The 27,629-nt window shown below is 39.3% G+C and overlaps 1 protein-coding gene across 3 annotated transcripts in view; it reads right to left on the reverse strand.

Moving 5' to 3' along the window:
- nrg3a (neuregulin 3a) overlaps positions 1 to 27,629 on the reverse strand; it is a 336,802-nt gene that overhangs the window by 25,269 nt on the left and 283,904 nt on the right. For all 3 annotated transcript variants that reach the window (XM_019367053.2, XM_025897549.1, XM_005473727.4), the window contains 3 exons: positions 17,197 to 17,220; positions 8,626 to 8,728; positions 556 to 682 (listed from right to left, as the gene is read on the reverse strand). In XM_019367053.2, coding sequence (XP_019222598.1) covers positions 556 to 682; positions 8,626 to 8,728; positions 17,197 to 17,220 — 254 coding nt within the window. The remainder of the gene's footprint in view (positions 1 to 555; positions 683 to 8,625; positions 8,729 to 17,196; positions 17,221 to 27,629) is intronic.

A 27,629-nucleotide genomic window follows, 5' to 3' on the forward strand; every position in this document is an offset into this window, starting at 1 on the left:
GCTATCTTTTAAAATTCCTACCTAAAAACCCCCAACAACATCCAGAAATTCAGCCAGGGACGGTTTTATAACTGTTACAAAAAACTCCAGCCTCTATGGGTGAGATTAAAAAAAAAAACTACCACAACAATGATAAACTAATGATTTATATTAAAACATGAGCCTGAATTTGAATTTCCAGCTTTAACTAATTTTTTTGGAAGAGAACTGGATGTTGCTACATTCATTGTAAGAAGTAATTTCTAACAAGTACAGACTTGTGTTTACTCTTCAAATCCATAACTAAAAGTAAGGAGGTAAGTAAATAAGAGAATGCATCGCTTTAAATGATGATCAGTTTTTAGATTTGCTGATATTCAACTGGTCAATGCCATCTGCATAAACCTTTGTAGCTCCTATAGAAACATTCCAGGTTGCAATGCCCATGTGAAAACGAGCCAACAGTCTTCACAAAACAGGAGCACCGGGAGTTCCGCATGAGGTCAGTTTTCCATGTGTTTACATGTATAAGCTCCAAAAAAAAAAAGAGAGAGAAAAAACATCTCATGTACTCACCTCATGAATTTGCAGGTTGGTGTTAGAAGCCCTCATTTTGGCTTCTAGGGCATTATGGGAACTAGTAGTGTAGTTTTTCAAACTGCGACTCTCCTTCAGGTGGGCCTGGAGTTTTTCTCTGCGCCTCCTAAACATAAAGGAAAAAAACATACATCTGAGATAAGGAGTTATTGGATGCAGTTGAGTGCTTTAAGAAGTAGTGTTTATTGCCCGAGTTTCAGCTGTGTTGTATCTGGACGTAACAGTGATGCATTAAATTCATTTTTAAGATATGAAGATTAACACAAGACTGCAGTTACGAGCGAACCTGCTGATTGCGTCTCATATCATCCAGGGTACTTCTGCACTTACAATCAGATTTAAATGCAGACGTGTGTTCTGCATTATGATATAGACTTTTGATAACTCAAAACGTTGAGTGTAGAATGGATGGAGGGACCACCACTGAATTTTTAACCAAGTGCTTAAGTACAGGTTGTTAGCACATGCTAGCAAGCTAGTCAAAAGCTGCTGATTTTTACATTGTCTTAGCGCTTTTACTGAAGTTGAATTTATTAGGCTAATATGTATGTTTAGGGACTGAGTGAGATGCAAATATTTTCAATTTGGGTGGCTTAATGGTTTCATATTATTTTAAAAAAAAGTTAGATTTCTAGAGAGTAAGTGCTGCTATTAGCTAAATGAATGTGGATCATGTTTAGGCTTCTAGATTTTTATCCCACTGAATCAACATCTAATGTGAGTGATTACTCTTATGTGTTTATACAGCTATGAATACATAATAATAGGAGACACTGACATTTCTGGCTGGCTCCAATCCATCCGAGTGATGTTCAGTTTAAATTTAGCTTCTATATGACAATCTAATAACGTATGCACGTTGACAGAAACTGTTAACAGGTTTTATTCCTAGCAGCAGTATTAAAATGCCCAACAATATGCCTCTCATAAACACTAGCACACGTGGTATATTCATGCACAGTGTAACCTTTGTCAGTCTCCAGAGTAAATCATACACACCATCATAAGTTCTATACTGTATATTCAGTGCTGGCATTTCCTTATTAAAGGTCAGACAAACAAAAGTGAAGGCTAACTGACAGTTTTCAGGTCATTTCTGTTATAGCTTTTGATTTGAATCGGTGGTTCCAAACAGATTCAGCTCCATCTCTCACTCTGGTATTGATTTTTCGAAATGTATCGATTAATTTTTACATCACTTGAGATTAGTGGATCCTGAAATGGTTTTCTGTTAACACTGCTTTGGAGTTGTCTGACTGTAAAGAAATAAGAGACACACCTGCTGGCTAAAAAGGCCTTTAACCTCCCATAGCTGCTTCCACTCAGAAATCCATATCAGTTCCTCCTTAGTGTGATATTAGGCTCCGAGGTTTTGTTCCAGTACAACCTGTATCGAGTTCCTCAGTGTCATAATTATGTTTTGCAGTCATTATCTTGAGATTAGCAAGTCTCACTTGTAACCAGTCTATAATTTTGCTCTAATTAATTCAAAACTGGAGCTTTGGCACAAACAGCTAATTATAACAAGTCTGAAAAATGATGTCTGCTCCCTTGCCTTTGTTTCAGAAATGCAGATCTCACCGAGTAGTGTTCTACAGGTCTCCTCTCGGACAACAAACTAAACATATGTAGCTGCTAATTGCAGCCCAAGATGTGAGAATTTTTAGGTCTCTTTTCCCCAGCCAGTCGAGTCCAACAGTGATCTCAAGAGTTCTCAGAAACATTATGTGCAGCAGCATTTTCAATATTGTATTTAGGACGGAACAAAGGAGGGACAGATTTAAGTCCAAGTTTATAAAGAAGTAACTCCCGCAACTGAATTTATGAGCCTGGCTTACTTTTTAAAGTATCCATACCATCCTTTGTGATTCCTAAAAGGATCTATTTTCTTCCCTTCCAACCAAAACACTGGCTCCCTGGTCAGGGAGAGTTGGTTTCTAAGATTTCCCTGGAGAAGGACGAGAGGAAGAAACTGACCTTCCTGAGAAGCTCTCTACCAGCAATATAATTTTACCTGATTTCTCTGTGATTGGTGATTAAAAAACTAACAGATGTTTATACTATGAAACTTGACTTGAAGTGTGGATTTGGGAGACAGACACCATCTCTACTTTTAAGATTAGGCTTAAAACTTTCCTTTTTCCTAAAGCATATAGTTAGACCTCTCTGCACTGAATCATACTTATTATTAATCTCTGTCTCTCTTCCACAGCATCTCTTTATCCTGTCTTCCTTCTCTCACCCCAGCTGGTCACGGCAGATGACCGATGAGCCTGGTTCTCCTTGAGGGTTTCTTCCTGTTAAAAGGGAGTTTTTCCTTCCCACTATCGCCAAAGTGCTTGCTCACAGGGGCTCATATGACTGTTGGGTTCTTCTCTGTATGTATTACTGTAGGGTCTACCTTACAATATAAAGCACCTCGAGGCGACTGCTGTTGAGATTTAGTGCTGTATAAATAAAATTGAATTGACTTCATTTAATAGTTTCTGCATAGATATGTTGAATGTGACTATTCATTTGAGATATGTTCTCCTTACATTAGTAAAAAAAATTGAATATTACAAAGAATATCTTTATAACATTCTTTGCAAATACACTGAAGTACTAAAGTCATTGACAGCCACATTAATTAGTTTGACCCTAATCTTGCACAGACACAGAGCTGACTACATGACAAAAGGTTTAGAGGTAATCAAGTTAGAGAAAGCGGAATAATTAGAACTGGAGTAGCTGAAGGATGTGAGCCGATTTGGTCCATTCATCTGAAAGAACCTCTTCTGGTTTGCTATTCTGACCAGTAGACATTAAAAATCTACTTGATTTTTTACACCACTTACCCAAGCATGTGCAATTAGACTGACCTGGAGCACAAAAGCTCTGTATCACAACTTCATTGTGTTGTGTCAGGGGTATGCTCATTACCAGATGCAGCTGATGAAGCCTTTACTTGTCCTTTGTCAGACACTCTCTGCTGAATGACAGCGACCTAATGAAGTGTTTACAAACTGCCGCATGCTAAGCTTCTATCCTCTCCACCTCTGAGGCCCTTTAATTATATTTTCTTAGAAGGAGGCTGTGACATTTGGTACACACTAGTTTTGGAAAAGTGTTTACTTAATAGGAACGGTCCATTATCTCTTCTAAAGCCTTCTCGCAATCTGCTCCTTTGCTTGCCGTTTTAGGATCCAAAAGGGTATCAATGCTCTTTGTCATAGATCAGCCTGCATCCCTCACTGTTTGTGCAAAAGAGAAAATTTGGCTTTGATATCTCAGGGTGGCGTTACAAAACTTATAATAAAATCAGGCTCAATGACAGTATCCACCAATAGCACAACATATTTGCAACCAGCCTGATCTCCTGAATGGGCCACTGACACACAGCTAATACTAATAGTAGCTCTACTATATTTCTTATTCAGCATTAAATGATCATAATCCTTAAATTATCTGATGGTTGGAATGGCTTTTTATGCCTTTATTGCAGAACACAAGTAGAGAGCAACAAAGAGACTTAACTCCTAAATAATCTGCTACCCTTGTTTCTTCAAAGAAGGATAATTAGAAAAAACAACTAAGTACACCAGGAAAATTATGTCTGCATTAGAGGAATTCTTTACATTCACATCCTCTGCAAACACACACACATGCAGGAGTCTCTTGTTGCAAGGCAACAGTGCTGACTACTGATAAATCATGCTGACTTTTTGCATTTAGTCCCAATGCAAGCAGTATTTTAAAGCAAGGCAACTTAAGAACCTATAAAGATAATCTGCCTGATAAAAGAAATTGCTTCTGATGAAGTTATTTAAAGAAAAAAAGTTTGACTGCTTGTTAAAAATTCTCAGCACTGCTTCCACTCCACTGTCACCGCACGATATGGATTAGTTCACTGTCAGCGTATGTGCGCTGGGGAATGACTCAGCATTGTGGCATACCACACTATGACTCGCTTCATGACTAGTTGTGATGTAACACAATCTTGCTCCTGTCCACACACATCAGATCCAAGGTTAGCCCTGAGAAAACGACTTCAGCAGAAATGAAAACAGTCTGCTGGTGTCAAACTGCACATCAAATACAGTATGTGCATTTTAAGACCAGAGAAGGTCAAACATCCAAGTTAAGTAACGTTGAGCAAAACATATTTTGAATGAGGTGGGACTTAAAGGGTACAGAGCTTAAGGCGATCTATTCTAAAGTTTTTGTGTTAACTCTGACTTTCACCAAGGAGACTGAAGCCTACCTCCATTTACAGACCACGAGTTCATATTCTTCTTTAAATATTTTAGTCCTGCTTATAAGTTATTTATTACATAACCATGATTTTAGTTTAAGCACCTTTTGTGCAATTAAAAAATATATACATGGCGGTGCACATAATGTTGCAGAATGGTTAAATATTGATGTTCTCATCTCGTGATAGATCGGAGTTAAGTTTGGTACACTCTGTTTTAACTGCGTAGCAAAATCAGGACGTTAGATGAACTTGGAACTTGAATTTTGAGAAGATAAAAACATGACTTTATAATGAGTGTGTAAAATTAAAGGAGGAATTGCTACTAATTGATCATATTATGACACAAGCTCGTGGACTGTTGTTGTTTTTTAAGGTTAAATGTTGATTATGAAGTGGTGAGTTTCAGAACACTGATGGATTAGAGTTCATGTTAACTTTGAGAGGACGATAAAGCAGATAAGTCAGCAGTGATGGATATTACAATGTAAAACACACTTAATGTCTCGCTGTTATTGTTTTAGCATGAAGTGGGAAATCATCTGTCTTTCATGTAGCTGCACTTTTATCGGGATCTTTTTTCTCGGTGTGAGAAAACCTTTGACTTTATCTTTATTCAGGTCACTCAGATCCGCTCCCTTGCTCCTTCATCCCAATCTGTATGCATCTTCTCCGTTGAACAAGCAAGTTCCCTGACTCAATTATGGATTCACTGAAAGCGCCTGTCCATCATCGCTTGATCCGATTATCTTGTTGTCAGGCTGCTCACTCACTCACATCATTATATTACTGAGGAAAGCCTATGGAATTACAGTGCCATCTATCATAGCTTGCTCCACATACTCTGAATGGCATACTGCCATTAGAACCAGATGTTTAACCCATGCTGTTGAGATTCCCTTCGCAGGGGATATACATATAAGACTATTCATTTACCAATTACTGTGAACACATTAACTTATACCCAACAGAAAACAGGCAGAGAGCAGAGAAAGGGCTTAAGCCACATGAGCTGACCTTTGGGTGATAACAGGCTATGAATATGTGTATGTGTATAATGAGCTTTACAAATTGTTGCAAACACCCGGTCTGGGATTTCATCCAAGATGCGGGATGCCTCAACATGTTGCCTTGGTTTTCACTAAATTTACAAAATGTCTTTGTGGACATGTGGTCTGACCACACCCAACAGGACTTATTACCACATGTAATAATAATATTTTGATTTAGGGACCAGTGGCAGAATGTAGCATCAGTAATATTACTTAAAACGTTTGAATGTCAGTCATTGTAGACACTTTCAAATCAAAAGAAAAAAAAATCTAAATTGCTGGTTGTGGTGAAATTTCATGTCACTACAGCCAATTTACTTGTCAATATATTAAAGGAGAAAATTCCATGCCACACAAGCATGGAAGGGAAAATGCTGTCACTCTAAGAGCTGAGTAATAGTTCAACTGCAGTTCTTGTAATTTGAGTCTTTCCAGTGTAGAATTGAACTAAATTTATCTGTGCTGAATACTCACCGTAAGCTCTAACCTGGGTCGTTTTTGTGTCACAAAGCCACTGAAACACTCTTTATGATATGCAGAGATCTGCTTCACAGGGGAGAGACTGACAAAATGTCATATTTGATCCTGTTTTTCTGTTGTGTTGGACATCAACTACATTATTCATCGGAACAATCAGCAATATAAGTTATAGATATATGTTTTGCTTACTTAAATAATTAAGAATCATGTGACTAAGTACCATTTTCAAATTGTAGCAACCAACATATCTAATCTGCTTAATCAAAAACAAGCGCACCTGAATTATCAGCAGTAATTGTGTTTTATAACTCAGGAAAACTGAGGACTCCTGCAATGTTTCTGTTTGGATATTTGTCAGTGAACATATTATAAATGCATTAAGTAGCAACATATTCACAGCTTGCCAAATACTTTGAAAGTTCTCTGCTTAGCATCCAGAAAACCAGTGTTATTAATGACACGCATAGTTACTGACTGAGCTGCAGCTGCACCCCTGTGCATGCTCGCACTGCCTGCGCCAGCTAGCAACAGCCAAAATACTGATGAGCCATAATAGTCAGAATAAAAGACAGAGATCGCTTCCAGGGCTGAAAAGTGAAACTAATGCAGAAGTGACTAAAACCTGCATGCTTTAATGGCTAGCAGGGGGTAGGATGTCTGGTTGCATAAAGACTTCCACTTGTGCAGAAGTCTATGATAAATAGCTTCATGAACTCAGTCTCTAATTTTTGGTGATATTCAGTGAAAGATTAGGGGAAAATTATGGTACAGAGTATACAGCACTTGGCAGTGACATGCTGTTAGCCAATGAGTATCTTAATAACATAAGTCTTTATCCAGTGAATGTGGGGTGATGTGCTTGACTGTGTGCACTTCTTCCTGTCTACACCCACCTCTGTCGCCCTTGTGAATCGTGGCGCATGCCAGAATTAACTATGAAACTGCTGGTGTGACCTGAAAACAGTATAACCTTACCAGCGTAAATGGAAAGAGACACAAACCTTTCTCGGTTTTTAGCCATTTCAATGGTTAAAAGGACAGGGCTAAGGGAGACATGCTATACAACCTTGACAAGATGAGACTTTCTGCAGAAAACTTCCATTTTCAACTTCTTCTTCTTCTATAGCAGTGGTGATGTTTTGTCCGAGTGGTGACATCTAGCATTCAAGAGTTTATTATAGCAAGTCTAGCAAACCTCAAGTGTCGGTATAAAAGGTGATGGGGCCATGGTGACATCATAGATGGCACACAACACAACCAGTGGATGCTCCGTGTTTGGAAGATTACATCGCTTCATCAGTGCAGCATCAATTTCTTTCAAACTCTTTGAAACTAAATGGAAATCCCTTCATGTACTGAATGCCCTGCTGATCCAAGCCAATTTGTCCATTTTGGGCTGGAGGGCTTCCAAAGATAATGGCGTGCTTCCCTGTTATTGTTATTGCTAGCAAAATATGATTTGAGTCCACATCAGATTTTCATTTTATTTCTGTGAAGTCTGTGTTGGTCTGTTTTGCAATGGGAACCAGAACTTTTATTGGCTTAGTGATTAGTGGTCTCCATTTTTAAACTAGTGCTGGCTAGTCTGGCTTTCTGTTGCGTGCCATGTAGAAACAAAGTAGAAGCATTAAGCCAAAGCATTTGGGACCTCGGCTAAATGCATAAATGCAACAGTTTGTGGGGCAAATATGACCCGAGTCTTTAACAGAAATGAATTCAAGTCTAGAGGCTGTTAGATGCAACAAAGAGGGTTGAAGAAAGTCTGATTTTTGATGTTACTTAACAAACCATTCACACATTAGTGATAAAGAGAGCTTGAATACATTAAAAATAACACCTGTTAGTCCCCACCTGTTATGTAGTCTGTTCGCAGTTTGTACTGAAACATAATTCCTAGGAAGATAATGCTTAGAGGTGCAGATTCACACATTATTTGTACAATTGTGAAATAACCTGTCGCCTCTAGTTCGAAGTTTGTAGATTTTAATGCTCATTAGCAGTACACTGTAATATGTTTAAAGTTTACTTAGTGACAGTTCATTTACAACAAGCAGTTTTACATGACTTTCTTCTTCCTCAAAGAAAGATTTGTTCACTGATCCACTTTGTTGTTGAAGTGTTGTTCCCAGGTCTCAGCATTTAACTGTGTGAGTGCAATTTGAATATTACCTACAGGAAGTAAGTAATAACCCAATAAGTATGCTGAATTTAAAAAGATTCGAACTGTAGTTCTAACAGCCATTTGTAGACTTTATGTGCGCTGTTGAGAGTTTATTTTCTCACTTGTTGCGGCAGTAGAGGGCCATGCACAGCGTTCCCAGGAGACTAATTGCCATGGCGATGGATGTGATTGACAGCACCTGTCTCTTATACACCTCTTTGCTCTCTGTGGAGAAATAAACAGAGGAAGAAGTCACATTAATGTTTGAACAACAGACCCTTGGGGAAATAAAGCTATAGATCACGCACGTGTTTGCTGATACGTGTTTATGCGAGAGACCGAGGAAGGGAGAGAAAACAGTGGGCTGTGCATCTGTGCGAGTGTGTATATCTGCAGACATCCCACAGTCAATATTCACACAGTCCTAACCATAACGCAGAATTAAACATGGGTTTGAGATTTGCACTTACCCATTTTTAATTTCTAACGGTGTTGTTTACAGCACCCAAACAGCCATTTTAAATCATCGAACAAGCAGTTGTGGTGCAACAGCTCTCTCAGGCTTTTTTGTATCTGTCTTGCAGATTCTTACAAGTGTAATTACTTTTGCGTAAACCAAATAAAATTGAAATAAAACAGCAATAAACAAACACGCTTTTACAACTCCCCAGCAACACTTGCTATTCTTAGTTACCACACAGCCTTTCGGCTCATTTTATCAGCTCTCCCACATAGAGTAATGGTCCGATAGACACAAGACACTGCTTTTGAAATGGATGCCACATGTAATGGAGCCTGAATACATGGAGACAAGAAGAGTTATGGTGCGGAGGAACGCCATTAGTGGAGAAAAATGGAAGCTGTCTTGTTTGTTCCGAACAAGTAAATCATAGTTGCCTTCAGATACATTAATAGGCGATCAATCAAGTTTTATTTAGCAAGGCTCAGACCTTGGAAAACAATGACGATGACAGGTGTTGAGGTTTTACGTTGAGGTGATTGAGACAAATTTTCACCATGGATGGGCGCGAATGGCCACTTTAGTGCAAAAAAAATAATCACCACTCACAAAAATCACAGCCGCAAGCTGAGGAATAAAACCCAACGCAGCTGCAGCCACTATGTTTTGCTCAAGGGCATCCTGACAGCAGTCAGCGAGGGAGAGTGTTACTAATTCACAACCACATCAATATTTTTAAGCCTGTCAGGGAATTTAAAACAGGGATCTCTCGGTCCAAGCATTTCACAGCAGCCTTTAAGCTATTGTGTACCCCACAGAAATCGCACAACCGGTCGTACATGCAATATATCATTTATAATCCCTAAAAATAACAGATGCTGCAGAGCCTATTAGTGTCTTTTCGGTACATTTTTCCCTTCTCCTCTGTGCCATTATTTCTCTCCCTCCATCTATGTCTAAGTTATGTCCGGGGCCAGTGCTGTTTAGATGCTGCTAATCAGGCTGCAACAGATTTGCTCATCGGCTATAATTATGTCAGTAGAGGGAGCTGGGGCACATTAGGTTGGCTGCAGGGAAGGCAGAGTAACAGACACGGAGCCAGGAGACCAAGAGGAAAAGGAAAGGTGAGGAGAAATCAACCAGCCAGGTGTTAGGAAGGAAGGAAGATTGATTTTTATCTGATAAATCCAGCGTATTGACTGATCTGGCTGCCACTGTTTAGCCTTTTCAGAATTTACAACATGCCTGAGGAAAAGTGGGTGGTAATTAATGTGTGTAGGGACAGAAATATATGAATACATGCATACACAGCTATGAGTTGAGTAGAGAAATGGACAAAACTTCAGTATATCACATACTGTCTGGCTTACATTTACATATGCATACAGCATTTCAAGTATTTGGTTATTTTCGGCTTGTCCAAGGTCACGCAATACCTTAGATTCCCCTCCCACGTGCTTATTTGGTCACACTAGCTGTACACACACACACACAAAACAAAAAAAAACACCCTCTCGTGATGTGAATTAATCATATGGCTCGAGAGAGGGAAAGTATGTTCATGCTCCATCTGTGGAGCCGTGAGGTCACATCTTCTATTACTTTCCACTTGAAACCTCCACTTCTGCACCGCAGAGCCCTGCCAGCCACTTATTCACAGCCACATTATAGAGAAATATGATCAATATTTTACACTAAAAGTGGCAGCGGCAGTAATATAGAAGGGCTGCTGTGACCTTTTTTGTATGTAGTCATATACATTCATAGCGTGTTTACAGCTGCTATACACTCCACACAGTTGAGTGTGCCAGAAAGATAAGCCGGTAAGAAATGGAAGAGTTGGAGAAATACAATTTAAGTGGGCTTATGTGAAATAACTGAATGGGAAAATAAAAATGAAAAACTGTGCGCATTTCCTACTTAAAAACAAAACAACTCAGGTTTTGAAAGCCGACTCTTTCAATGATTATCCAAAATGATTGAGTTGTGCTTTATTACGAGAAATGATCAGCTCTCTGCTACATCATACAACATGCACACCTATGTCCTGAAGAGCACGAATGCTCAAAATAAGCACAAACAATTACAGTGCAATCAAATAGCGGGTGACAGCACAGTCACAGACACTCTCACACAGAGGAGACTAAAGTCTGGCGACAGAGAGAGGTGGCATTTTGACAGCATATCTCTCAGGCATGCTGACTCTGAGCCCTGATGAGATGGCTGAAGTCTGCCTGGTGGAGTTCATGACATATAAACAGAAACGGTGGACAGTAAAATGCACTTGGCAGTTCTCCAGCACATTTCCATCAGTAGTGGCCCTCTCCTTTGGAGTGCTTTTGAGCCAAGTCCATTAGGATCGACTCAGTTTTCCCCTCAAAATCACTGAAAGTTAAAAAAAAAAAAAGAAGCTCTTGTGCATTAAGAAATTTCAAGTTATTTTTTTTCTATCCAGGCAGTATTTGCACATTGAATCTTACCCTTATTTTAGTGACAAAGGTGCCAGATTTGTGAGTAATTCAAGGATTTTAATCTAATACTGAACATATGGACAAGTCAGGCAGCTGGCAGGCACCAACACTGTCAAGGACTGTTACAGATATTAGGTGAAAGATTATTCAGTTGTATTTCATTTGTACAATTATGGAATAAACTGTGGCCTGGAGTTTGAAGGTAGTAGAATTTAATGCTGATTGGCAGCACATTGAAATCAGTTCAAAGTTTATATTGTTGGAGAATTTGGATGATTGATCGGTCAAACAGTCAGTGTTGGCAAACTAGCATAGAAGCTACTGATCAATCAGGTTTTGAGACTACCAGAAATGGAGATAATAGAAAAGATGGACTTGGCCCCTTTGATGTTACTCATTGGTTTGTAGACTTTTGCTGTGAAGCCTCAACTCTACCGTTGTGTTGTTATGTTGTTGGAGAGAGAAGTGACCATTATTGCATGAAAAGTTCCAATGCAAGTTATCAGGAAAGGCTAGCAAATATGACTGAAAATGCGCATCTAGACACTGTATGGTAGCATTGCACATCAAGCTAATAGTGCTAAGTACAATAAAAATAAAATACTAGAATTTCTCTCATGAGATCTGCAGCACTAACTTCTTGGATGAACTGATGGGACAGTTAACTATGCAACAAACCATAATGTTTGTCAGACGACACTCCAAAAGACACCAATACCACAAACTAGGCGTAGCAATCCAGTTCAGCAGCTTGAATTTTAGCTTATGTGACACCTCACAGACCCTCTAGGGCAGTGTTTCCCGACCACTGGATGTGCCGCGAGAAATGATCAGGTGTGCCGTGAAAGATTATCGGGTTCCACCTCATTGGTACTCTAAGCGACCAGCATGAGTAACGGGCAGAACAATTACATTCTCTTCCACTGTAATAAAACTTCTTGCTCCAATTAAATGGGATGCCAACTGCCAGTAAAACAGAAGAAGATGAAGAAGAAATTACATAGTCATGCTGCAAGTGAGACAACGCAGCACGTAATAGCAATAGATAAATATTTAAAAAAGAAAAAGTAGTCAATCTGACCTGGATCCTGGAGAAAATTCGGACCCAGATGAAGGCCCGTGCATGAGTCAGAAGAAAGAAAGAAAAAGGTATACTGGGGACAAACCAAAACAATACCTGGTGTGCGGCAAAAAATTATCAATATGCTTTTTGCGACATTTTTGGTTGGTGGTGTGGTGTGTGATTTTTCTAATGTGAAATATGTGCCGTGGCTCCAAAAGGTTGGGAAACACTGCTCTCAAGACCTTCACCTGTTCCATTTTAAGCATTAATAAAACCCCTGTACATGGGACATAGGAGTCGACGGAGACTGACTCGCAGTGGCCATTCAAGCAACTTTTGTCATTGGTTCTTGGCTTCATCTAAAACAGGTAAAATGGTACCAACCTTGAGACAAAGCTGCAGACTGTTCACCAACAATACAATCAGAACAAACAATGAAAAAGAAAAAATGATTTAAATACGTTTAACACACAACTGTAGATTGATTCATTTTCAAAAGCCCAAATAAATTCTGATATTTAAAGGTTCAGCCTTATGAGAATGTGTTTGTATGTATTTGGTTCCATAATGATGAGGTTAAAAAACGTTTTTATATCATGATGTACATTATGCAGGACTTTATTCCGTTTTGATTCTTAAGTCTTGATACCAGATTTTTCTTCATCTTATGCTCCACATTGTTTTACCAAGTTAGATCATTTATTACGAGTCCATGTCTATGACAGCTTGGTTGCCCATTGTCACGGGCCGAGACGGTTACATTAAGTGCACAAAAAGAGTTTGTTACTGTCAAAGCGCGGCATGAAAAGATGAGCATTCTGATACCAACGATGCTCTGTTTATCACATGCCCCCAGTCTAGGCCATGATAAATGTCATGATCATTAGAGACTGACATGAATGGATGAATGGGAGGAGTGACATAAGAAAAAGCAAAGATCAAAGGATGCAGACAGAGAGGGTGGGATTATGTTGCCATTTCTCCGCAGCTCTGAGCATTAGAATTTCCATGTGCCGCAGCACAGACTGCTGATGGTGGATAAAACCTTTATTATGCAGGTCTGCCGTGCTAGAGTAAACATGCTCTCTTGGCTGGTCACGCTTCTTTCCTCTATTACTTGGATAGCTTTATTCACCCATTTACAGACTGAATCTATTTAGGTGACTGGAGATATTGTTATCGCTGGCAATTTTCTTTCTTTCTATCACTTTTTTTTCTTGCTTCTCATAATATTCTCTCCTGTCCCACAGCCTGGAAGATGTTACTGTAGCTCAGTATGTGCTGGTAGTAGCCATTCTTCTGTGTGCTGCCCGCCGTTTGGCTTCTTACTGGCACTAAAAAGAGAGATCTCATCACCCCAGCTTTTCCTGGCTCGTCCTTCTAGTGTGGCATAAAATTGATTTTAACAAGCACTTTGTTTAGATCCAACATCAAGCACCACAGATTCTTTAACCGTTCAAATTCTCATGCCTCAGTGCCTGAATGCCATGTTTTTGTCTGCCTGTTTGTTGGTTTACGGATAGATTTGCATGACAATTTTACTAAAGGCTGACTTCAGCACAACTAAAGGATAATTAACTTTGATGAATCTGGATGCTGAAGCTTTTTGGAAGCATTATTCATCAGTGTCAGATGATGATAACAAATAACAGGGCCAATTTTCCCATGGCAATTTTCTTAAAAAAATATGGGATTATTTATTTATTTTTTTTATAACTAAAAATTCTCTAATCCTGAACCTATAGGAAAAAAGGTAATGTTTCTAGGAGCAACACCAGTTTATTCAAAGAGAGCCAAGTTGCACCACGAGGAATTCAAAACCCTTCACAGAAAATCTCAGTATAATAAAAATAAATGAAATTGTGACGCTGCCTGATTGAAAAGGGATCTCTGGGAAGACACTGGAGTGATTGCAGTTTCTAAATTCCTCTCTGTCTTTCTTCCCTTGTGTTACTTATCTCCTTTCTCTTCTGTCATACCAAACAACTCGGGCTCAACATTTAGCATTCTCAGTGCATTTTAGTTCTCGGCTTGCCAAAGTTGAATGAGTGATTTAAAAAGTTCTTTTTACTTCACCAGTTTCTATCACAACGTGAAATAAATGACAGAAAGAAACAAATGCGTCCAGCTAGGTCTGTTCGTCTTTGCTAACCAGCCTCCTTCCAGCACAATCACTCGACGAATCCTCTGGATGGAAATTGAAAATCAACATGACTTAAAATACATCTGCTGCCCTTCAAAAGTAGCTGCTTGTAACACTTTCTTCAAACATTGATTTACAATTCGGTGCAAAAGCTCAGTCATATTAGAAATATTGACGACCACATGATTGACTAACTGGATGCTGTCAAATTTGATCCACTTCTGTCAAGCAACACAGAAAATATATTAAGAGCAAAACTGGATCAAAGAATTCCTGAATGTGGTCTCGGCTCAGGGCTTCGGGCTGTGATGTCCTCGGAGGAGAGATTTCTCCTTTTAACCTCAGAAACTGAGTCTCTTGGAGGGGAGAAGTTCATCTCTATAAAACAGGGACAAAGCTTCAAGTTATCTGTAAAACTAACCATAACTGGATTAAACCCCACATGTTAGTGTTTACTTGTTTGTATGGCAAAGAATGCCAAGTTTGACCAACACATTCTCATCTTGGGAGTCAAGTACTGCCGTTCTGTCAGCAGCTGCTGGCATCACAGAGACACGCTGGCAGAGGCAATATTGGACACAAAGAGATAAAGGTTCTCTTTTAAAAGAGTGACAAAGTCTGCCTGAGGGGTGGCAGTTTCAAAGTCATGGGTTTGTGAGTCAGATCCTGTCATGTTTTGGGTGATTTGTGTTTTGCACTCATGGACTTCTTTTACTTTTGCTCACTTTTTACATTTGTTTTCAGTCGCTGGTAACATTTATGGTCTGGAATAAATGTGTCGCTTCTCCACAGTTGTCAAATGATGCTTACGGCTACCCCATGTGTTTAAATGTGACTTCATTGCTGTTTATAGTGATGCCAGTGACATCTGGTATAGGTTAGGGCCCAAGATTACATACTTTTTTATCCCATCTCAAACACTAATGCCTTCATGCTAGAGCTCCCTGCAATCCCTCAAACCCTACTTGAATGTTAAATTTACAACAAACAAAAAATATGTTTATTTATTATTAAGGGTGAGTTTCTCAGCAGCAGCTGAGATTGTTTGTTTTAATCCTCAGATCAGAGCCTTTTTGGTCAAATGGTAGCTATAAATCATCCTGCTGTTGATGCAATGTGTCTTACACTGAAATAACGATTTGCTATCACTTGCTATTGACAGAAAGGATGGGGCAGTTCAAGTGACAGTTTGTGGTTTAATCTACTATGTAAAGTATATTTTCTCACTTGCATTAATGACAATAATCTGACAAAGACAGTTACAGTAGGTCTGTGCATTTCTTTCCTTCAAAGAGCTTCCAAAGGCACAGACACTGACACACCAGGATTGAGTGTGGGAGGTTCTTATCTAGCCGCTGCTTAACACAATGCCGGGGGAAGACGTTGGCAGGACTAGAGACGTCAGCTCGGCAATGAAAATGTGGCAGCCTGAACAATGTTGCAGAGGCATAAAACCTCTCGCTGAATATAAATGGGGAAACCTGCAAGATAGCTCTGTAGAAAATATCATCTGTCACTGCCAAGTTTGCATAGTCTAAGCAGGTTTTCTAAAAAAAGCTTTACTTCGTTTGACTGCTAAGGCAGTGATCGGGCAGCTGAAAGAGAAGCAGCAGTGCTTGTTCTTGTGAAATTTTACTTTGAGCATGTAGATGCTGTAAAGCCAGACAAGAGGAAGGGCATTTTCCTTGATAACATAGAGATTTTTTTTTTTAACCTAAACAAGACACATTTTGAGAGAGAGCGAGGGGCTCTGGTTAACAAGTTTCATGTCGTTAACTAGCGCTTTTCAGCTGTGATACCCGACACAGAGTCCGCGAGAGCCAAAACCGGGAGCGAGCAGCTTGGCGAAGACGAGGTGGAGCCGCTGGCATCTATCCTTCACAGCCTCGCAGCGTGTGCATGGGAAACGCACACTAACATTCAACACACAATCGCTGGAAGGATCTCATCAAACTCACATTAGGGCTTCAGACACACACTTTGAGCATGTGCCATGCATGCGCACACATACCCACACATACTAATGAGGAGTGCGACTGGTAGCGGTGCCAACATCACTAAAACTCCCTCACTGCACCCTGCCCGCCTCTCTGTTCTCACTGTTTCCAAGGAGACTGCAGCACATTGGTATTCTGGAGGGACACTTCATAAGCAATTGTGAGAAAAAGAGAGAGATAGTGCAAGAGAGAGAAAGAAAGCAGAAAGATAGAAATGGTGCGGGGAGTAAAGATACACAAGTACATATGTGTAGGGAGAATAAAAACAGATTAAGACAGCGTGTAAAAATACAGTGTAGCACGCACGGTTGATGGCTGCGAATATGTTAATGCATAACTATAGATATATTTGTATTCACCACAGCTTTCCCGATTACATTTCAAATGATGTCACAATGCCATATGTAATTAGACACATCCAACTTATGCCGTTTGCTGGCTGTTATGAACAATTTGTTCTGTATCTGAGCCCTCAGAGTGTATTGTTTATCCAATATGAAAAGCTGTGATGTTTACAGTTATGACTCAGACAGATGCAAGACAAGAAAAGCTTCCTTACCCATAAACTCGATGCCCAAGTGATCTGTTGTTTCACGCAGCAGGATGGAAGAAGGAGAGAGAGAGAGAAAAGAAAACAGCTTTTATTAAGAATCGCTTACAATAGCATTCTGTGTTATGTGTGTAATTCATCTGTTGTCACAAGAGGTCAGAAGACACATGTTAGTAAAATTACACAATAAATGACACACATGCGTGAGGACCCTCAGAGATAATAATGCTGGATCTGAACTAACCTCGTGCCTAAAGGCCCAGAACTCTTTCAGTCAGGTTCACGCTATGAACACCGCAGTTGTTTGAAAAAGTTGATGTTATATCCTCCCCCAGGCACAAATCAACAGTTATTAACATTTGAACTGATGTCTGATGACAGTATTGAGGGCTTTGCTTGTGTTTCCTGAACCCTGTCAGTCAAATCAGATCAAACCACAGACCAAAGGAATCCTAAGCGATAAACTTGGCTCAGAGATTTGAATCTGTCAGGATCACTTTATACTTTTTTTTTTTTAAGAACAGGTTTCCTCGGTGGAGAAAGAACACTTCAGTAGCCTCACATATAAATGGTGTTATTTACTGTCATTTTGTACCAATGAGAACCAAATCAAGCACAGATCTTAGCAGAACTACTACAGCTCACACTGCTCCAGTTCTCAGGCTTTCCTTGCAGACTAATATTTTCTTCATCCCTTCATTCAGATAAAATGCTTTCTAATCTTTTGCCTACAGCTCAGATTTCTGACCTTGACATTTCTGCAGACACAAGTAAAATCGACAGATGCTGGAAAAAGGCTTCAAGGCCACCAATAGAATCCACTCGTTAAAAAAAGAAAAGGCCCCCAGCTTGACTTACAAGAGGAAGAGAAAAAATTGCTATGAATGTTCGTCTAGAGCCTAAAACTGTCTAGCTTTGACTCTGAACAAACAAATTTTGTCGTCAGCAAATTACGATAAAAAATATATAGAAAAGTGTGACTTAAATCTTTCCTGCCTGTTGCCATCTCACTTTACAATTGCTCCACCTAAAGTACACAACACAGTACTTGTACACCCTTAAAATCACATCCTCTACAAAGAAAATTACAAAGTCAATATAAGAGTGTAAACTATATATATATTTAATTTTGTGTGATACATTGGGATATTTATAATTAGAGGCATTTGTATTAACTTTGTTTAGTTAATTGTAGAGTTAATTACTAATTTTTCTATTATCTAATCATAGTTAGAAAATGTTAACCAATGAGACACAAATCAATTAAATATTAATTTAATTTAAAATTTCAGTCTTCAGTGTTGATTTCTACCAAAGTACTGACTTGACAGTAGCACAAAACTCAGGTTTAGTAACTTCAGCTGTTTTATATGTTACACGCTGCACTGATAGAACTTATTAAATACAAGGTCTATTTGACTTTTATTCACTTTAAATCACTCACGCTGTTTTCATAACACTAACCAAAGTACTTTCCTGAATCTAACCACTCAACTCATTCAAAACCAAACAGTTCTGTACCAGTCATGCTGCAATTAAGTATAAACCAGAGAAAGAAATTAGTTGTATCAGAGTGTATTTAGAGGAAAAAATGCACATTTATACACATAAAAACATCACAGCCAACCTGCGCACACCTGTGAACTCTGCAAAGGAATAAAAATCAGGATGAAGTTCATTCACAAACTTGAGCTCAGACACGGTTACTGCAGATCAGCTGATCCCGCTGCCAACCCCCATCTGCTATTGGCTGATACAGCTGACACATGCAGCTGGTAAATATCACGTTAACAAAAGCTATTCAAGCTTCTTTCACTTTCTCACAGTCGACTTCACAGAAGTGGAAATTTCAAGATTAAAGTTGAAAATGTCTTTTGAGAAAAAAGTCAGAATGTGGAGTTTACAGTTGTTGTTGTTTCAGGACAAACTGCCATGGCTGCCATACCTTCTATATGCTCCTCATCTCAGTACCACAAATGAAGGAAGAGGCATGAGGAGAGAGGATTTGAGGCAGCAGGCACTAACGAAACGAGTCCTTGCTTCTGAGCTGTCATTTTAAGACGATGTCAATGTAGAATGAGGAGTGCACAGCTTCTTAATCGGTTCATTGTGTTTTTTTAAGAGTACTACTGCTATTTATGATCTCTGTCAGATGAGCATAACAGTGTTCATGACAACAAACCGTTTATATTCAATTCCTAGTGTGACACAGTGTGACAAGAATGCACACACATAATATATTCTTCTTCCTTTAGTCATCACACCCACAAATGTTGAAGGGTAGAGTTTGATCGTAGATATGATTTCCTTTTATAACCAACACAACCAGTGAATAATAAACACACGTATTTGTAAAATCCTTCTACCACCATGCTTTAAAGATTCCAGCTGTTTGGCACAGCTGTTTTGTATGACATGGTTGAAAAGACTTTCTCAAGATGCACCTGGTCATCCTCGTTATCCTCGTCTTACAACTCTTCTCTCTATTGATTTCTTCCATCTCCAGATACATTTTAGAGCCTGATCCTGATATCCATCTTAAGACCTAAGCACAAGAGCATCACAGAGGGTACCTGACGTCTCCTTTGTATGCAGCTGTAAAGTCCAACAGCACTTTGGCACATGGCTTTACACACTTTACTGACTATCTAAAGGGAGGGACTGCATGTGTTTTTAAATATATTCCAAGCTCTTTTCTTACAGAGAGAACGACAGGTACCTCATACTCTAGTATTTTTGTCATGTTTCTTTACTAAATAAAACATGAAAAACAATGATGCACAAGCATGGTTTGTGATAAAACATGCTGCATTCCTGTAATTTTATGTCAACTTTTATCCTGTAACCTTCAAGGAGTCTTCTCCTGTCAGGCTTCTTTGCACACAGTTTTCTTTTAATGCCGCCTGCAGAGATGCAGACTTATGAAAGTCTACATAAAGGGCTTGAAACGTTTCTTGTGGTGCCCTTGCACACTTTGACAGTGGGACAGTCCTCATTGTCCTCATTGATTTACTGTAACAGTTTGGACACTGAGACTGGGCTGAAGAGCTGAGACGTTCTTGAAGGTAATTCACAGAGTGAATGAGGATAGAGGATAGAGGAGACAAGAAGGCAAGAAACAGAGAAATGAGAAAAGCCCTCTCTCCATGCGTGTCTGTCTGGGTGAAGTTCCTGAAACTCTGACCAATCAACTGGCACATCTGAAACTCATCCTCTCCTTAAGCTCCAGCAGTATTTGAACCTTACATTTCAGCCTCTTCAGTCCTTCCACATGGCGCTGACACTGCGGCTGAACTAGATGTAGTCTCTAGTCACAGTCTGCAGTCAAGTTGTCTCAAAGTTATGCCTTCTTTCTGTGTCATGGGTTGCTCTCCATTGTTCATCAGTGTGCCAATTGCCTTGCACAGCTTTCCACCATCATCTCTTCCTGGATAAAGCCTGCCTGTCTGACTCTCTGCTCCAATCAACACCCACCAGCCAGCCTTTCTCTACGCTCTTCCCACTGGTTCTCCTGCCAGCTCTAACCAGCCGTGTACCAAGCCTCGTCTGCTTCCACTCCAAACTATGGCTACTGATGCAATTTCACACCAAAGGTGGCCAGTGTAGCGTGATTCCATTAGGAGTAAAATAATACAAAAAGATCTGTAATTTTTAACCATTTCTGTTTCTTATTTACAACTTTGTGCTTTTAAAGAGCAGAATTTCTTATTTCATCCCTAACAATCGGTACATGACTTCGGTAAAAAAACACAGCACAAATAGTCAAGTAAAATGACACCTCTGATTAGATCCAAATTCAAATGATCACTCTCACACTGCCACATATTATATAAGGATCGCAGACAGGAAATATTCCTGTCACCGACTATAAAGACATAATCTGAAGGAAGTGCAGATGTCTGTGGTGTCACCGATGGCTTCTCTCGCACTGACAGTGACTTTATCTCCTAAGTGGCCCTGCCCTACATCTTAGAGTGGGTGAGCTGGTCTTTCTAATGCGAAAATCTCTGTCCAATCTGCCCCCAGTCTTATCGGGCAATGTTAGCACAGATGTAAGCGGATCATTTTTCACTTTGCCGGTGACCCAGAGACCTCTCTCCAATGCCTTCTTGATTTCTCCTTTCAAAAAAGCCTGTGATGCAGGACACGAGGAGGTGAACGAGATAAACAGTGCAGTAAAAGCTTTTGGAATAAGCTGCATTTTACCAAATATTTGGCAACTGTTTTTAATTCCTAATTGGACGTCAGAGAGGTTTATTTTTTTATTTATTCTTTTTTTTATTAAAAAAATGCACGTTTTTCTTCATTTGCAATTTTAGATGGTTAATCTCCATTTCTTTCTATAATGACACAAGTGCACATATATTTTTAGCATCAGTGACCTCGCTGAGATCTGCGCAGCTACAAGAAAATGACAGTGTGATCTTTTCTTTGAAATTCTGCACTTTTTCATCCCTTTGGGTAGAGCTATAAGCGCTGTTGCTGGGTTGGAAACTCAATTTCCCATGGAGCTCAAAGAGAAGAGACTAACACTAAAGCTGCCAAGGTTTGGGATTTCATTTTCTGTATAGCTTGGTTGGAAGAGTATATATCAGCACCAGCACTGTCAGGATATAAGACTTAGTTCCCACTGGGACTGGCTATACTCAAGATGTATGCACTTCTGCTACTGTAAACCACATTAGCTGGAAGAACTCACAAGGTGTTGTATGTTAAATACTATGCTCTGCAGGAACGGCTGCACCTAATGTCACATCTGATCGGAACGAGACATCTTTTCATTAAAAAAAAGAAAAGAAAGTCATCTCTAGGAAGCATTGTCAAAAAGAGGAGCTCAAAAACTGTAAAACTAGTATTGTCACTCAGTTCTTTTGATGAAGCCTATAACTACTGAACAATCACATTCAAATAGCTCCACTAACAGCAAAGATTTCACTTTCAGCATATCTTAAATATCAATATTCATATTTAGTCCAAAGCGAGGGAGACACATTCAAAAAATGTTGCTGATGTGAAAGAATTGTGAGGCTCCAAAACGTTGGCCCCCTGTTGTAGTGTGAGAGAAATTCACAGCTGACTGTTGTAACAACCTTTCATATAAAGATAATTGGATACATTTTCTGATCTTCATCTTTCAGTGTGATGGCTCCTACAACCTGCACCTATTAACCAAACAACAGAAATGGAGAAACTTCCAGCTGGTATCATCATCATGCAAGTAACAAATGTAACACAAAAAGAGATTGCTGCAATCTCTAGATTGAGTTTGTAATATTATCTTACAGTTGATAAGATGCAGGTCACAAAACACGGCTTGCAAAAATCTTACAACGTAGAGACGCTGATGTACAACTTCCATATTTGAGGACAGGGAAAAGAGGATGTGAAGGACATCCAGAATATTTTTTGATGAAATGGTCAAAACTGCAAATGAAGGCTGACAGCTGAAAGTACTGATACTGAGGAGGAGGTGAAACAAGACTGACATTATATTATTTAAATCCAGTTCTAATTTTGTTCCCAATTATAGCATTTTGCAAGATTATGATATATACAGTGTATAAAAGGTGAATCAGCTTTAAGATAAAATTGAAATCGTTTTTAGTAGAGGCAAAAAAAGTACAGTTTTTCTAAAAGATGTTAAAATTCCACAGTGCAGGTGCTTCTTATTTTCAAGAGTATTATTTAAACACAGCCAAAGCTGTTGCTGAATCACAATTAGCACGAGTATTTTTTTTTCATAATCGAAAAACATCATGTATTTGTTTAATTCTGCTAAAGTGCTGCTGAAAACAAAAATGAGACAATGTCCTTCAAGTTTTTAATCCTTTTCATTTGTCGTCTCCTGGGAAAATAAACCAAGCACCAAAAAAACTAAAACAAAAATGAGACCCCCGAAAAATGTTGTAAGAAAGTGGAAACTCCCCACTGTGTGTGTGTTTGCAGCCTGAGGAGTAGGCAGGTGTGGGTGGCAGGGAGTCTCCAGCATGTTGCCCCACTTCCTCTCCCTGTGGGCACTCATATGTTGACAGGGATAGTGTGTGTGTGTGTGTGTGTGTGTGTGTGTGTGTGTGTGTGTGTGTGTGTTTCCACCTCTGGAGTGAGCTTCACAATGGAAGACAGATTAGCTGACCTCCACAGGGACGCACACACAAATACACACAGCTGTTTTACAGACTGCATTAATTTGAATTCACTACCATATAGATCATAAGGCATTAAAATAATTTAAAGAATACATTTTGGGTTGCTGATTAATTAAGCACAGGACATAACGGGCCATGAACTCCACGTACACAAAAGAGGAGTGCAATCAGACTATCTTTTATTCCTGAGTGAAACACGATGAGCACAGCCTGGCTGTCTATTCTTCTCTTGTAAAAGCTGTGGCCATGGTTGGGTCCTTGCTGTTGGAAAAAAATCCCAAAGTAGCCTTTATCAAAGTAAAGGTGAGTTAAGAGAAAAAAAAATGATAGTAGGATTTTTAATCAAAAGGAGAAAAAAGTCGAAATGAACTCTTCTAGAGTTACTCATCTTCTGATGGATGCAGATTAAAAGCTGTAATACTGTCTGACTGAATGTAACTCATTAGGACACTTTAATTGACAGTTTTAGGATGTATCTGCAGGACTACCTAATTTTCCTCACATCTTAGCCACTGATGAGGGAAATGTCTCTATTTCCAGTCATGTTTCTTGTCGAGCTTGTGACATCTTTCAGGTTTTTTCACTTCTTTGAATACTTTGCCAAAATTCGGGGACTTTGCTGATGTAAAACTGATTTAAATGTGGCTTATCTTCTTTTTAAGGTCGTGCTGAGCAGCTCTGTGCCACTTCCAGTGCAGCTGCTATTTTAAGATCTGACCACTTGCACTTGTCCATCTGTGATGTGGGCTGGATTTCTTTTACTGTGTTAGAGTGGTGACCCCACACTCTGAATATCATTTTGGGAAAAACAACAAAGTCATGACGAATCAAATCTGGTAGCAACGTAGGATGGTGAGAATTTTTTCGGTTAGAAAAAAATAGTGTTTTCAGTGTGCTGTGTGCAGAGTGACACACTACAAATTTGTGTAATGCAAATATTTCATGTCAGATTCTTCGGGAAATAATACTGCAACATTAACAGTGTGCCACTGGGGGATGAAGGAAGTATGCCCCTGGTCACGCTCCACAGCTGAGTGCTACCTTTGGGGTTGGACGCTGGGAACTCTTTCACTGAAAACTGCTGTTTAGTATCTGGGTCATGACTGGAGACCATGCTCTTATCACGACTGATAATCCTCGGCATGAAAATTGATGTTGATGTCTGCTCCCTGCAAGCAGCGACTGTCAAGTTAGAAGTTTATGATGAAATCACGAAAGCAGAAGTGGATGGTTGAGCTTACTAAAAAAAAGTGTAAGGGATGCACAAAAACACTGTCTGCAAAAGGGAGATTGGAGTTTGTTGTTTTGTTCTGTTAATTTTTAGCATTAACTTAGTAGATTTAGCATTTTGCACTTTCTGTTTCAGTTCGTTACGAATGTGACATTAAGGAAAAGAGACATTACTCCAGAACAAGTGTTGCGACTAGTCTCGTGTCGTCTTTGCTAAATAGAGACGATACTCATGCTGCAGTTTGTCCATCTGCACTCCAGTAGACACAAAATCACAATCTTTATCGTCCTTATTTCCCTCTGTCAGATAAAAAAACGAATTGTTCCACAGATGGACATGAACGAGCGATTGCATCATATTCATATCTCAGACTGACTGATAGCTTCACTCTCCATGTGTGCAGAACAGAGAATACGCTACATGCTATTTCCAATTAGGGCTCAGCACTCTTTAGAGAGCAGGAAGTAAATTGATATTTGACAGATGGCGGCTCTGTAGGAGTGGAGGGAAACTAAATGATGACACTGCTTTGTCCACTATTCAGCTTTGATGAAATTCAGTATGGATAAGCCACACAATCATGTGATGCAACAGAGTCTGGGTTTCTCAATTTGGGACTCTCTTGCTTTGCATTACACAATATTATGTCGTTTACGAGATTTTGCAGGTGTGTGTGTGTGTGTGTGCGCGCTCTGTGGAATGAAAGCCTATTCTTGTGCACAAAAGTAAACACAAAATCTATTCTTTAATGTACTTTGTATAAAATTCTATATTTGTAATATTAACAGAAAGGAAAAACTTCAAAAAGCTACTTTGAATATAGTAAGAAATAAAAAACAAGAACAAAAACAACCCCCATAAATAAATATATAAAAGATGGACATATTCATTGTTTTTTTTAAGCACCATCAGCGCCATCTTTTAAAAAAATTTTGTTCAGAAGTGATCACAGGGTGGAGTGCTGATGCTAACTTGCACGTTAGCAAGCTGCATCCGTAGACACAGTGATGTCAAAGTGTGAAATATCTACTAATTGATGCCATATTAATAAGTTATAAGAATTTCAGTCATCAAAAATGGAGCACATACTAGTTGTTGGTTTGGTTAACCACCCAGCTAGCGATGTTAATATTGCTTAACTACCAGTGCATAAGTTTTAGAATTTACATGGGTAAGTTACATATATGTAAAATCCCCCTATACAAGGGGTATTAAGGGATAAATTAGCTAAAGACACTAAACCCGTTTTGTTTATTGCCGGTAAGGATGCTAACGTCATGGCTAAAACTGGACACTTTAACATGGAAGTCTAGGGGAATTGACTAGTGCTTGCTCTTAAAACACAACATTATCAGCAACAGGGAAAATAATAGCATTCAGTCTAAAAGTGGTTTACTTGTTTTTTTCAAATTGCTTTCACACATTGCTTCAGATCACAAGTCTGCCCCAGGCTGATGGGAGGCATCCTGTTCACTCGCTACAGCCTGACAGATTAATGGCTGTGAGTGGAGGGTGTTTAAACATCAGCGGACTATCCGCTGAATTCCAGTCTTTGTTGAATTTAAATGTAATCTTTCACTGACCTGCTTTATCGTTTCATCATTTGTTCTCTCCCCCTTGTACCCCCTCTTCTTTTGTTGTTTTTACCCAAAGCGGTTGCTATAGTAACAAGGTATGTGCATCTTCAAAAGTGACGGAAAGTCTTTCATCTGAGCAGTCTGCTCTGCATCCGTAAAGAAGAGTGGTCCAAACAACAGGCTGGGGTTGCTTATTTTACACCTTAAACACACTCAGCGAAAACACTGCAGGGCTGAGCAATAAAACTAAAAGTCTTGAGTCATTTTCATTCGACCAAATTGTATGACCTGAATTATCACAAAACCCGTAAAGCTGCCAAGCTTTTTAACATCCTTTAGCTCACTGTTTTGGTTTAACATTTAGTTCAGCACTCATGAAGTAACCCAACAGCTGTTTCACTCAGCAAGAGCTGATTTTTAACTAACAGACTGTATGTATGTCACATTGAAACCAGCGATTGCACGGCAAAGTCGCATTTCTAATGTCTCTGAATTGGGATTCTTGGCCAACGCCTTAATTAAAACAAACAACCTGCAACAATCACACACACACCTTTACGTTTCAGTAAAATGCAAACTGGTGTCTCTGTATACATTATGTTTAAATACAGAGGGAAAAATGACACCTTCATACTCATCTGCTATAGGGACCAAAACTGACTTATATACCAGGCTGTAAACATGCTTATTTCTGCAGCTGGCTTTTGAGTCACTTTTGGAGCCTTTAGTGGCCACTCAGGGAACTACAGTTTGAGCAGCTGCTATACTGGCTTTATTTTTAGGGCCAAATAATATCCTTTTTTTAAACTTTTCAAACTGCTTTCTTTCTAGCATCTATCCTCATGTTTTCCTGAGAAATGTATTACTTTGAAAGTTTATGTTGGGCAGTGTGGTGGGGGAGTGGTTAGCACTGTTACCACACCTCTACAGTCTAGCCGGGGCATTTCAGTTCTCCTGTTCTGTCAGCATCAGTGCTCTCTGCGTACTCCTCCCACAGTCCAAAGGCATTTCATTACAGAGGTTAGGCTAAATGGCGATTTTAAATTGCCCATAGGTGTGAACATGAGCGTGTCTCTGTGTTAGCTCTGTGACAGACTGGCGATCTGTGCAGGGTGTACCCTGGCTCTTGTCCTATGGTAGCTGGGATAGGCTCCAGCCCCACTGCGACTGAAATGGATAAGCAGAAAAACATGAAGAGATGGAAAAAACAAAAGAATAACTATAGATCAAGAACATGGCAGCTTCAGATAACCAGTGTCAGATGGAAATTCTTCACTATTTCAACTGTCAGACTCATCCAAACTGTTATTTTTGGTTGGGAATGCTTGTCACGCACCTCAAATAATATACAAAATCAATAGAAAAATCAGGTGAGATCTTGTTTCAGTGAATAATATAGTAAAAATAATCCCCTATCCCTTCATTAATGCTGGAATGTGGCTAGTAAAGGTAATAAAGAATGTTCATTCTCTACAAACTGCACATTTT

Source organism: Oreochromis niloticus, linkage group LG13, assembly GCF_001858045.2.
Source record: "Oreochromis niloticus isolate F11D_XX linkage group LG13, O_niloticus_UMD_NMBU, whole genome shotgun sequence".
NCBI lineage: Eukaryota > Metazoa > Chordata > Actinopteri > Cichliformes > Cichlidae > Oreochromis > Oreochromis niloticus.